At 34.8% G+C, this 14,573-nt stretch overlaps 1 protein-coding gene across 1 annotated transcript; it reads right to left on the minus strand.

Annotated features, from left to right (window-relative positions):
* Window positions 1-593: 593 nt before the first annotated feature.
* LOC149789642 (uncharacterized) lies at window positions 594-7,175 on the minus strand. Its single transcript, XM_089973079.1, has 3 exons — window positions 6,801-7,175; window positions 4,376-4,394; window positions 594-1,409 (listed from the first exon to the last, which is right to left on the minus strand). Exons 1-3 carry the CDS (start codon window positions 7,173-7,175, stop codon window positions 685-687), a joined length of 1,119 nt encoding a protein of 372 aa, XP_089829205.1. The 3' UTR covers window positions 594-684.
* Between the last annotated feature and the right edge of the window lie 7,398 nt (window positions 7,176-14,573).

Genomic DNA, 14,573 nt, shown 5'->3' on the forward strand with positions numbered 1-14,573 from the left:
CCATAGTTATGGTCATAATGATTGTCAGCAACCTGATTTAAAGAGTTCCTTCCATTTAGCACATGCATGTTTACCACTCAGTCTGAATACATGTTCCTACTTGTACAAGCTGTCTTAAATTACTCATCATAATCAAGTTCTGGCATGTTTATTGCTCACTTTCCCAGAACTGTGTACTGCTTAGTTGAACAAATGTTTAAGACTTGTTCTTAAACTTTTTCTTTAATGGCTGGCAAGCACATGTAATGTGTATGACTCACTTCAGTGAGGCGGTTTCTTTGGCTTAAAGGTATATTAGTTCATGATTTACTAATGAGATATTTATTCTGATTCAATGGTCCACATTTTTATTAATTAACATGCTTTTTTCAAGTAATAGCATTTGTGACTCGCATTTATGTGAAGTACTAATAAATCAAGAGTAATTTTGAAACAGATTATTTAACCAAACTAACTGTTGTTTTTTTTCTTCTAGAGGTAGGAGTGAGTAGGGATTGCAGAATTGTCAGAATAATACAGACCTGGCAAATGTAATTATAAACCACACATTTTTAATGGGATCCTTCCCTACTCAGTATTTTCTGGCTGCAAGTAGTTCTTTAAGACCATTTAAACCCATATAATCTTTATGACAACGTTTTCCTCATGTTTATTGCTTTCTTTTAGTGACATATATTTTTTCCATTATTTGCCCTCACTCTCCTCAGCTGTTTTCTTTAACTCTAGAGCTTCTACCCTAGATGTCAAAGCCTGTATTGCACCTTCAGCTGTTTCTAATGATCCCTTAACTGTTTCTATTGATCCCTTAACTGTTGCTATTGATCCCTTAACAGTTTCTATTGTGCTGAACCAAGTATTTAGGATATCCAGGTAGGATCCTGTAGGGATTGCTGAAACTTGAATTTGCTGAATTTCCTGTGATATCTCATTCTGAAAATTGGGGTCTCCACACTGCTGACTAAGGGTTGTCATTGTTGAGCTGATGCTATTCCAGCAGGTCTGATACTCCATGGCATTCATCTTACATGACTTAGCATGTCCGTACAGTTTGTTCCTGTCTTCACGCAAACTTTTTATCATGCCCTCTTCCTGCTGAGGCAGGGTAGGTACAATATTGTTAAAGAGCGCGGAAAGAAGTGTGACATCATAGTCTTCAATGTTTGTATTGCCTCCATTTGGTGGGAACAAGATATCAATCTGGGACTGGTGTAATACCTTTCGTTTAAGAAGACCGTTGATGGTATTCTTGTTTTTGGCAAGATACTGGTCCAAAGTGCAGGTCGGACTGACTGTGTGATGACTTAACAATTGTCTCAAAACCCTGGATCCAACATCAACCAACAGGTATGTCAGACGCATGAATCTGTCTGTATCACCAGCTGGTGGTGGTGGCATGGGAACAGCAGAAGCTGAAAGATGACAAAATGTATATAAGACTTAGTAAATGCAAACACATTCTAATAGCATACAAAAATGTTCAGGATATGTATTCATATATCAACAAAAATAGAGGCCTTTTCTACTGAATTTACTAAGCCTATATTACCAAAATATGCTAGATTTCTATTGAAAACACTAAAACTACATTAACAAACAATACTGGATTCATTAACAAACTATACTCGAATTATACTGAATTTACTAAGAATTTAATTGAGAAACTATACCAAATGTCTGCTGAATTTTCTAGGTTTACATTGTACACAAAATACAGAGGGTATTCTGATTAAAGTTTGTCCAATGAAATTAAAATCTGATATTACAGTTAACTGTATATTTAGCATGTTTGTTAGAGGTGCCAATGATAACGTTTGGTATGTAAACCTTGCTAAAAAGTGCAGTTGGAAAGCGTTGCTTCAGACTGATATTGGTCACCTAAGGAGATTTATTTCAGACACATGTACATGTGTAGAATGGGAAAAGTCTGGGAGTATAGAAGGAATTAACACAGATCAGTAATATAAATCTGAAATCCCCATTAATACACTACTGTTTGATATGATTAAATAATTGAAGTTCTATTGTGTTCTTTCTGTTTTGGAAAAAAAATACCCTGATTAAACGGATGTTTAGATTGTTCTTATTATGTATTAATCAGTTCTATTATTTCAGTAAAATGACCCTGACATTTGACCTTGTGACTCCAAAGCCAATTTGTTTCTGCCTTAAAACAAGTGCTAGGTTTTCTCAAATGGGGGCAAATGTTATTAGAAATTCATAAACCCAAAGAACATGACTAATAAAAGTACAACTGCCATAGATATGTAATATTATAACTGCAGAATATTAGTCTGCAAATTTTATTATTTTGTTTCAATTTTAAAAAATTGCTCCGAAATAGTCATCAGTGGCGATAGACTTCTGCTTCAACATTTGTAATGTTGTCAGTGTAAAACAATCCTATTCTTTATCATTGTGCGAAAGTGTTTTTGATTGTGAAAATTAAGTGGTTGCTTGACAATAATTGTCCAAAACGGATTGAGGAACTGCAGTTGCATTATGTTCCTTTTTCATTCACCATTCTGGATTCTACACTTTGCATTTTTGGTTTACTTTTCCTCAAACTGCACTCGTCATTTCATGTGTTCATTTTGCATTCAACCTGACTCAGTCATCATTGTGTATAATAACCCATTGCTGAATTTGTACCTTATTTTATTGTCTCTTAATTGTAATCAGTTCTTCAAAAAAAGAGGCCCCAGAAGGCAAAAGACCACTCATATTTGTGTGACTGAACAAGACCATTCACCTTGGTGATATTTACCTCAAAGCCAGTACCTTACCAGGGTGGTTGACCAAGACCAATCACCTTGGTGATATTTACCTCACAGCTAGGGCCTTACAAGGGTTGTTGACCAATAAATCTGCATTATGTTCCCCAACATTCAGAAATGTTTCTAATTTAGCAATGGCTAGCCTACTGGATGGTTGGCAAGACCTTTTGAGGAGAATGCTGCCAACCTTGGTTAAAATTGTTTGAGAAGATTTTATAATGTTGAAATAAGGAATCATTGTTGAAAGACACCTGCCTGATCACAGATGATGCCCAGTACATGCCAGTCACATAACCATAATACAGCAGAACATACCCTTGCAACCAGGTGGCCTAACATAACCATAATATGATATCAAATACATGTACAGCCTTTAGTGCTATCATAAGCATAATGTGACATCATATAAACTAACAGCCTGTGAGCTAACATAGCCATAATATAATATAATATCACATAAGCTTCTGACTGGGAATGATGTTGTTGTTGTTTTTGCTGTTTTGGGGTTTAACGCCATTTTTCAGCACATGGTAGGCTATACTTGGCGGCCAGTATTAATGACTGACTGCTGACTAGGGTGCATCATAAGACATATATAGTTACAGTAGTGATGTGACCATTGAGTAGGACTAGCAATACAATGAACCAGAGCATGGGATGAATTTGGTACATCATAAGACTTATATATATTTACAATAGTGATATGACAGTTGAGTAGGACTAGCAATACAACTTGGTGCATCATAAGACTTATATATAGTTACAATAGTGATATGACAGTTGAGTAGGACTAGCAATACAACTTGGTGCATCATAAGGCTTATATATAGTTACAATAGTGATGTGACCATTGAATAGGACTAACAATACAATGAACTAGAGCATGGGATGAATTTGGTACATCATAAGACTTGTATATAGTTACAATAGTGATCTTACCATTGAGTCGGACTAGCTGTCATGGAATTTGTTATTTGGATTAAATACATGTACTTGGGTTTCTTTTCTGTGTACAGCGTTACCTCAGGGTGGTGCATCATAAGACATAAATAGTTACAATAGTGATGTGACCATTGAGGTGGTCTACCAATACAATGACTGACTAGTGACCATGAACTCATGATAGTCGCACCACTTGACCTTATGACAATGATGACTTTAGAGAAATTACAAAAGCAAAACAAACTTCAGATAAAATTACTGCAAAAAGAGAGAAAGAAGATTCTGAAAGGTAATCTCATAAATTATTGAATGGTTAAAGTATACAATGAGAATATATACTTACATCCATCAGTAATCTCAAAAATTACTGAATGGTTAACGTATACAATGAGAATATATACTTACATCCATCAGTAATCTCATAAATTATTGAATGGTTAAAGTATACAATGAGAATATATACTTGCATCCATCAGTAATCTCATAAATTACTGAATGGTTAAAGTATACAATGAGAATAAAATATACTTGCATCCATCAGTAATCTCATAAATTATTGAATGGTTAAAGTATACAATGAGAATATATACTTACATCCATCAGTAAGCTCATAAATTATTGAATGGTTAAAGTATACAATGAGAAAAATGTATACTTACATCCATCAGCAGACTGCTTCTGGAAAGTAAAAAAAAAATATATTTTAAAGTTTATTATTCATTACTGCTTACTTGCCACTATGTGTAAAATTGGGATCCTCACTTATGTAGGAACAGGAATTACCATCCGATGATAATATGAGATAAATGTTGCGATGTTGTGTAAGGAGTCTCCCATTTTTTCTAAGACTGATTATCCAGGCTAAATGTAGAGATTATGGTGGAAGGAATCTGCTATAGTTTTCACAAAGATTGCTGATATGGGATATTAAAAAAAAAAAACACATTAAGCAACAAATCTTATAGTATGTGAGAACTAGATTGGCATGGGAAAAACAGTGGTGATCCTTCTTGATTTTTATCAAACATGACCTTAAAGTGAAGCGCAAGGACCCATTGATAAGTTTATATGGCAAGTATTCTAACCTATCATGTACATTAAGAAGTAGCAAGAGTCCCTTGAAGAATCTGATGCTCTACTGGGCAAACATAAATTCCGAAATTCAAGTGTCGAAACCATCTCTGATATGCTTTAATTAGCTACTGTGGTACACATACTGTATATAAGCATTACACTGTTCATTAGAACAAAGTAGACATCATAAGAACACTTCTGGTGAAAACCGTATGTCATTATGATCATAAATTCTGGGAAACTGACAACAAGACATTTATGAAAGTCATCATAGCAGCCATATTGGATATTGTATTACTGGCACCAGTTTAATTTAGGACTTCTTGAAAACCCTATGCTATCATGACTTTGGGAAAATGACAAGACATTTATGAAAGTCATCATGGCAACCATATTGGTTCTATGACTGGTGCCAGTTTAATTTAGAACTTTGTGAAAACCCCATGCTATCATGAATCAGGGAAACTGACAACAAGATATTTATGACAGTCACAATGGCAGCCATACTGGATGTATGACTGACACCATATTCATTTAGGATATTTACTATATATACTATTTTATATTTACTATATATGCATAGGATATTTACTAGGTATCATAAAAATATTGTGGCAGAATCCTGGAGAATCCATGCTGGAGAGGATTAAACACCAGTATTTTCAAGACATGACTCTCCTTTCAGGAGAAATAACAAGATTTACAAGATGCAAAGTGTAGTGGTCAGAGGGAACATCATATTATCACCATTTTCATTACTGACCAACTGGAAATTGTACCAGTATGACTTCCAGCTCAAACAGAAGTGTGGTAAGATTTTTAAGATGAGTGCCATGGCAACTATATTGGATGTCAGACTGTCATCACGTTTGTTTATGACTGGCTGAACACTATGATGTCTTTAGTGAAAACTCTAAGCCGATATGATGAAACATGGAGAATGAATAACAATAATATGATTTTAATAGTGACCACTGTGGCAGCCATATTGGACTTCAGATTGGTATGACTTTCACTAAGGACTAATCAAATATCGTAATATGTCTTTTAGTTGAAACCCCATCTTTATGTGACAATCCATTCAGGAGGAGTAGATAAAACAAGAGTATGAAGATGGCTGCCTTGGCATAAATATTCTACATCAAATTGGCACTACTTTGTTCAGGACCAACTAAGCATCACACAAAGTCTTTGAGTCAAATGCCCAATTTTTAGTTTGACCATCAATTAATGAGGAGAGGAAATAATGAGAGTTTAAAAATGGTCGCCATATCCTACATAAGATCAGCACCATTTACATTTAGAACCAATTAAAAATTATAAAAAATTATTTTAGCGACATTTCCTTGTTAATAAAACCATACACTCAGGAAAGTAGCGACAACATGATTTTCAAGATGGCCACTTATACGGCCATATTGGATGTCTAAGCAGAACCATCTTCATTAAGGTCCATCTTGACCTTGGGATGAATATGTGTGTACAGTTTCATGGCAAACCTCCAAATAATTTAGGACTTGAGATAACAAGCTTATGCTAATAAACTGACAGACAGCAGAATACATATGATGGATGCATGAAGGACAACAGATCACTCAATGAGCTCACATTGTCTATGACCAGTTCAGCTAAATATCAGTATATAACACACAAAGAGTTTAGCAAAACTTCCATGATGTCATGTTTCTGCATATCTGACCAGACATATTTCCAGTAATTATTGACGTATCATTCATACCTGTATCTCTACGTGTTGTTTTAAATGTACAAATTATCAGTCAGTGCGCTTATAGTGAATATCAACTTTAGCGTTACAGTAAGAAATGTGTTGTCTACAAGCATTAAAAACAATTCAGATTTAATAACGGATTTCCTACAACTAACAGTTTTACAATATCAGAGATTTCCTCTAATCAGTCATCAGGGTACAAAATCAGATTCAATTTAAAAGACATATTCTGTCTGAAATGAGCAAGCTAAAATCCAAAGAACTCATCTGCTCTTACTCACCTCTTCCTGAAACCAGAACTTTAGTACATCATGGGAAATAATCACATGGCTCGTGTCATGGAAATGGCAGAGAACATCTACATTCCCCTGCAGAGTGGCAACAGGGATCTGATAGTCTACACTGTATCTGTCAGACTGAGGACACTGTATAGACAACTCAAATTGCAGACTCTGTCCTAGACATCCAATGATACTGCACAGATTCATGGCTAGGAATTCCCGAACCTCGATACATAGTTTGTAACATGGGGTGTTCTCATTGGTCCCTAATATTGTGACTTGTGCAAATATGCCATGTTCCCTGAATAACAAGGTCAATCTATGATGAAGGTCAATGTCAAAGAGACAACAGCCACAGAAAATTAGATTTTCCATGTTCTGCTTGGCAATGGGCCACTGCGCCACACATGCAGCTAGAAGTCTGTGGAAAACTGGCGTGGGTAAAAACTTCCCCGTAAATACAAAGCAAATGACTGATGTATTTTTCTGCTGAGAATTTGGTCCAAGGGAGATGAGATCTTGTGGTACTGCCTGGCGCAGCATGCATGGAGCAAGGAAATAATCCTCCACCTGAAAGACAAAACATCTGAACTTGATTAAACTCTTACTTAAATATAGAGGTCTCAACAAAAATTACCTTAAAAGTGCTTATAAGTTGTGTGTATTTGTATACACAAGTTAAATTTAACCTTGCAATACAGAACTTTGGAGGCATATATTATTTGCATGCACACATTAAAACAGCCTTAAAATTGAGGACTTTGATGGTGTGCATCATTTGTATGCATGAAGATGTGTATTATTTGGATGTATGAAGCTGTGATATATGTATGCATGAAGGTGTCCATTATTTGTCCTAATGAAGTTGTGTATCATTTGTACGAATGAAGGTGGGTATCACTTGTATGAATGAAAATGTGTATTACATAATATGCATGAAGGTGCATTATTTGTATGCATGAAGGTGTGTATTATTTGGATGTATGAAGTCTGTGATATATGTATGCCTGAAGGTGTCCATTATTTGTACGAATGAAGGTGTGTATCATTTGTACGAATGAAGGTGGGTATCACTTGTATGAATGAAAATGTGTATTATATAATATGCATGAAGGTGCATTATTTGTATGCATGAAGGTGTGTATTATTTGGATGTATGAAGTCTGTGATATATGTATGCCTGAAGGTGTGTATTACTTGTATGCATGAAGGTGTGTATTATTTGCATGAATAAAGGTGTGTATTATTTGCATGAATGAAGGTGTGTATTATATGTATACATGAAGGTACGTCATTTGTATGCATGAAGGCGTGTATTATTTGCATGAATGAAGGTATGTATCATTTGTACGAATGAAGGTGTCTTATATGTATGCCTGAAAGTGTGTTATTTGTATGCCTGAAGGTTTATATTATTTTGATGTATTAAGTCTGTGTTAATTGTATTACTTGTGTGCATGATGGTGTGTGTTATATGCATGAATAAAAGTGTGTATCATTTGTATGCATGAAATTGTGTGTTATGTGTATGCATGAAGATGCATATTGGTGGTATTTCTTAAAATGCAGTGTTTCCTGTTACACACATTTGTGCGTCATGGACGCACGCTGGAGAAAATTGATGCACACATTTTGTTGCTGTGTGTATTTTTGATGCAAAAGGATTCACATAATGCAATCAGGATTTATTTAATATCCAATGCATTGGACAAGGGATGGCATCATGTATACTTCAAGCATAGGCATTGACTTGTTACCCTATTTGTTTGCTCCCTGCGTTGTGCTCCTCTATTCGTATAGCAGAGTGCAACACAGGCAACACACAAAACAAAGAACCAGGCTAGCATAGGCAATGTTATGATGGAGTAGTTCCCCTAATCTCGCGAGTACTCATGCGATTTCCATTGAACTCAGCTAGACGTCATCTAGATGTTTAAACTCAATGTATTTTGCACTAACAACTGATCTCCAGATTAAAACGTTGTGCCCTAGGAATTATTAGCTAAGAAAGTGAAAGAAGCAGAACACAAAAGAGTAACTGTGGAACTGTAGTTCTAACTTTAATGAAAAATGGAGAAAATAATTCCCTTTACTGGAATACGGCACATCCTTTAGGATTACTGGTGTGACTTCTGGTTGCGTATTTGCAAGACTGCAAAGGTGAATAATCCTTTCATGACAGGGTTTAAGAATTTTAAAAATCTGCCGTCGTTTGCCACACGATATCTGGAGAACACATATATCCCAAGACATTCTTTCACAACAAAGAAATCAGTAAACTTTCAAAGACAAATGCATTATTTGGATTACAAAGTAAGGGATCATTGCAGAATTTGTTGGCTTTTAACCTTGCTACATTAAATGATCTTAAAGTTCAAGTGTAACGTATTAAAAAGAAGATTAATCATTAGCATTTTTGATTTTTGGATAAATGTGTTCTAGGACGAAGAACAATGAAACTGATGATATATTACACACTTTATGACAGGCAGTAAATTAACTGCCATTTGATTAAAAAGATTTATTAAGCTTTTTGTATTGCCTTGTATGTAATGCGTTGGTCTATAATATTGATTCAAAAGGATTATAAGAAGACTGTTAAAAGTACGAATTTAAAAGAAGAATGAACTAATAAAATTATTCTTTGAATGGACCATGCATTTCTTTGTTAATTGTGCATGTTGGTTTATTTGTATGTTTAGAGAGAGAGAGAGAGTATGCTGTGCAGGTCACAGTATCCTATTTCAAGCTGAAAAAGTATGAGTCAGATGAACATTTGTCAGTACATTTTTGACCCCCACATTTTTCATTTGTCCTCCAGTTCGGACAAAAATGTTTTTGTTTTTTTAACCCTCCATTTTACACTCCAGTGGGATACATTGAACTGTGAATTATGTGTATACATGGTGTGTGTTATGTGCATGAAAGAAGGTGTATATTATTTGTATGCATGAAGGTGAGTATTATGTGGATGTATGAAGATGTTGTATTTATATTCATGAAGGCGTGTATAATTATAGAAATGAAGGTATTTTATGTATCTATGAAGATATATATTTTTGTATGAATGAAGGTGAGTATTATTTTGAAGGATGAAGATCTATTATTTGTATGCATGAAGGTTTGTGTTATTTAAATGAATGAAAGTGTGTGTTATTTGTATGCATGAATGTATGCATTATTTGTATGAATAAAGTGTGTGTTATCTGTACGCATGAATGTGAGAATTATTTGGATGTACGAAGATGTGTTATTTGTATGCGTGAAAGTGAGTATTATTTGGACGTATGAAGATGTGTTATTTTTTTATGCATGAAGGTTTCTATTATTTGTCTGTATGAAGGTATGTGTTATTTGTATGGATGAAGGTGTGATGTTTGTATGTATTAAGATGTGTAATATTTGGATGTATGAAGATGTGTTATTTGTTATGCAAGAAGGTTTCTATTATTTGTCCATATGAAGGTTTGTGTTATTTGTATGTATGAAGATGTGTAATATTTGTATGCATGAAGATGTGTATGAAGGTTTGTGTTATTTGTATGCATGAAGGTGTGTATGAAGGTTTGTTATTTGTATGCATGAAGATGTATATGAAGGTTTGTGTTATTTGCATGCATGAAGATTTGTATTATTTCTATGAATGAAGGGGTGTATTACAGGTGTGTGTTAACTGCATGAATAAAGGTGTGTTAATTGCATAAATAAAGGTATGTGTTAATTGCATGATTAAACGTGTGTGTTAACTGCATGAATAAAGGTGTCCATTATATGTATGCATTTTTGTGTAGTATCTGTATACATGAAGGTTTGTATCATTTGTACAAATGAAGGTGTATATCATTTGAATGAATGAACATATTATATGTATGCAAGGTGTGTTATAGTTTTGTTTGAAGGTGTGTATCATTTGTATGTTTGAAGGTGTGTATTATTTTATAAATGAAGGTGTATATTATTTGTATGCATGAAGGTTTGTTTAATTTGTATGAATGAAAGTGTGTTATTTGTATGCATGCAGGTGTGTATTATTTGTATGAAGGTGTGTATCATTGTGTATGCATGAAGGTTTGTTTTATATATATATGCATGAAGATGTGTATTATGTGCGTGCATGAAGGCGTGTATTATGTGCGTGCATGAAGGTGTGTATCATCTGTGTACATGAAGGTGTGTATTATTTGCATGCAAGTTGGTTTGTATCAATTGTGTACATGAAGGTGTGTGTTATTTTCATGCAAGTTGGTGTGTATCAATTGTGTACATGATGGTGTGTATTATGTATGTGAATGAGCTAAATCTTAGCCTTGCAGGTAAATAGTATATACAGGATAGAGCCTTTCCAATAAATTTACAAAAATCACTATAGAGTCTTTTCCAAGGCTCCATCTATGACTTTATTAAGTCCCAACATAGTCCTTTCCAAAAATAACTGCCTCCTTTATAACTTTAATTAGCCACTGGTGAAAAAGAGCTCACAAAATATACTTGTTTACATTAACTGACCTTGACTTCTTCTGCATCTGGACTGTACAACCTTGGTCTGGCCAGAATGTTTAATTTTTCCATGAGTTGTAAAATAATCGCCTTGTAGTGATGGAAGTCTGGGTGTTTCTCTTTTGTCCAGATGGCATCTAGAAATAGATATTGTATCTCATAAAGATATTCAAGCTAATAAAACAACACGTTGTGTTTATTGGTATATGGTGTATTTATGCTTGCATGTATATTTGTGTATGGTGTATTCTGTTTATGTGCGTGCGTGTGTTTGTGTGTTGTTATGATGGAAGTCTGGGTGTTTATCTTTTGTCTAGATTGCATCTGGAAAAAGATATTGTTTCTCATAAAAATATTAAAGCAAATAAAACAACACAGTGTTTATTGGTATGCAGCGCATTATGCTTATATGCTGTCCAAGGCAATGATGCTTGAATTATGCTACAACTGACATGCTGTCGAAAGCAACCACAGCACAGGGATACCGTAAGAGTCTGACACCCCTGAAAACCTTGGGTCCTACTGACAGTGAATGACATTTCATTGACAATTCCTTAAAAGTTTTGGTCAAAATATTTGATATTTCATTGAAAATTTTGGCAGGCTTACAAACAAATGTCACCAATATTGTGGGAAGATTTTACTAACATTTTAACCAAAACATTCATTCAAATTTTGTCGAATCACCAGTGTAAGTCATGCGTAGTATCCACCAAGATAAATACAATCATCAAATCTCATGACAACACCTGTCAGTGATGTGTAGCATACTCATGATAAATACAACCATCAAATCTCATGACTACACCTGTCTGTGATCTGTAGTATCTGCAATGATAAATACAACCATCAAATCTCATGACTACGCCTGTCTCCAACGTGTAGCATCCTCCATGATATACACAATCAAATCTCATGACTACACCTATAATATGTGATGTGTAGCATCCTGTAAAACACTGATGCACAATAACATTACAATGTACATAAATTCACTTGATGTCAATAATGTTGTCCTTGTTTTAATACAGAGCATAAAAGATGTATTATGTTTGCTGGTTTTAACATGACGTTTAACACAGTATTGGAATACTGAACCTGTGACCGTTGGAGTTCAAGTCTGAATATGTACTTACTGAGTTACCATGGATGCAGGATGGATGGATAGGACTAATGTGATATGTACTACTATATTCGGAGTGTAAACATAAAGCAAAATAGATGACAGAAAGGAGCTGTAATATTGACTGGACCTAAAAGATAACGATCACATCATTCACTAGTGTGACACATTTCCATAAGGCACTATAATCTTGTCTTTCCACCTAATCACATTTCAATAGGGTACTATAAACATAAATAGTCTGGAAAACTGCACTCTATGAGTAATATAGGGTATTATAAACATAAATAGTCTGGAAAACTGCCCTGTGTGTAATATTGGACACTATACAAATAGTCCAGAAAACTGCACTCTATGCGTAACATAGGGTATTATAAACAGAAATAGTCTGGAAAACTGCACTGTGTGTAATATAGGACACTATACAAAAGTCTGGAAAACTCCACTCTATGTGTAATATAGGGTATTATAAACATAAATAGTCTGGAAAACTGCACCCTATGTGTAATATAGGGTATTATAAACAGAAATAGTCTGGAAAACTGCACTCTATGTGTAATATAGGGTATTATAAACAGAAATAGTCTGAAAAACTGCACTCTATGTGTAATATAGGGTATTATAAACAGAAATAGTCTGGAAAACTGCACTCTATGTGTAATATAGGGTATTATAAACATAAATAGTCTGGAAAACTGCACTCTATGTGTAATATCGGATATTATAAACATAAATAGTCTAGAAAACTGCACTCTATGTGTAATATAGGGTATTATAAACAGAAATAGTCTGGAAAACAGCACTCTATGAGTAATATAGGGTATTATAAACATAAATAGTCTGGAAAACTGCACTCTGTGTAATATAAGGCACTATAAAAAATAGTCTGGAAAACTGCACTCTATGTGTAATATAGAGTATTATCGACAAACATGGTCTGGAAAACTGCACCCTATGTGTAATATAGAGCATTATAAACAGAAATTGTCTGGAAAACAACTCTATGTGTAATACAGGGCACTATAAAATAGTCTGGAAAACTGCACTGAATGTGTAATATTGGGCATTATAAACGGAAATAGTCTGGAAAACTCCGTTCCTTGCATGGGATAGCAATATTTGGACTGTTGTTGTTGTTTTAGGGTTTAATGCCATTTTTAAGCACATGATAGGCTAAACATGGCAGCCAGTATTGATGGTGGAGGAAGAACCCCGGAAAGAACCACCGGCCCTCGAGAAACTACTGGCAAGCTTTGTCACATACCCACATTCGCCAAATCTGAGACTTGAACCCAAGCAGACAGAGGTGAGATGGCAGTGATCCTTAACAGAGAGTGCTTTAGACCACTCGGCCACCCTATTTGGACTGTAATTTCCATTGTCAAAATTCTCAGATTACATCTAATGTAGTGTGATATCACTTATACGCATGAATGTAGTGACAACAGCCTCCAACTGTCAATGACTAAATACAAATACTACGAACAATTTACCAATGCTTAATGTAGGAATGTATTACATTACAAGGAGACCAGGTTTTTGTAAATAAGTTAGAAAGATACACACCTATCAGTTGAGAGGTAAGTTTTCCATTCTCCTTGAATTCAAACCACATGCTCCGGACTGCAGGGTAGTTGTTAAGAACAAACATCTCAGCGGTGATGAGGGACTTCAGGGCATCAATCAACCATTTTGGATCAAGCACAATCCAATCCCTCAAACTTTCCACACTGAAAATTACAATATAAATGTTTATTATTAGACAGAACTGTATATAACTGTTCTCTTGCTCTATGAAGCAGGTTAAATAATTCCATCAGATTTAAGAGAAACAACTGTGAATGAGGGAGCTAACTGAACTACTTATTTTCTAGCTGTATGTAATATGGGCACTCTACATATATTAAGAATGTATAAGAGAATGGCTGGTGTAAGGTGAAGTTATTTACATTCGTAACATGCACGATGGATAGAATGTTGGTGTACCTACATGTTTTTTCATGCCTATTGGCACCAGTTTCTTTGGATATTGTACTTGTGGAAACTGTGCATAATCTAAGCGCACAGCTAACTAAAATGACTGCTCCCTTAGCAGCTTTAAAAATTGGGAAACAATATTGCTGAACAAGGTAATACAAGCGTTTGAAAGTGCA

Source organism: Sinohyriopsis cumingii, chromosome 10 (assembly GCF_028554795.1).
Source record: "Sinohyriopsis cumingii isolate HCF-2022 chromosome 10, ASM2855479v2, whole genome shotgun sequence".
Lineage (NCBI taxonomy): Eukaryota > Metazoa > Mollusca > Bivalvia > Unionida > Unionidae > Sinohyriopsis > Sinohyriopsis cumingii.

Excerpts from the sequence above, each read along its gene's own strand:
- LOC149789642 (XM_089973079.1), bottom strand. The coding sequence starts at position 7,175 with ATGGAAAATCTAATTTTCTGTGGCTGTTGTCTCTTTGACATTGACCTT.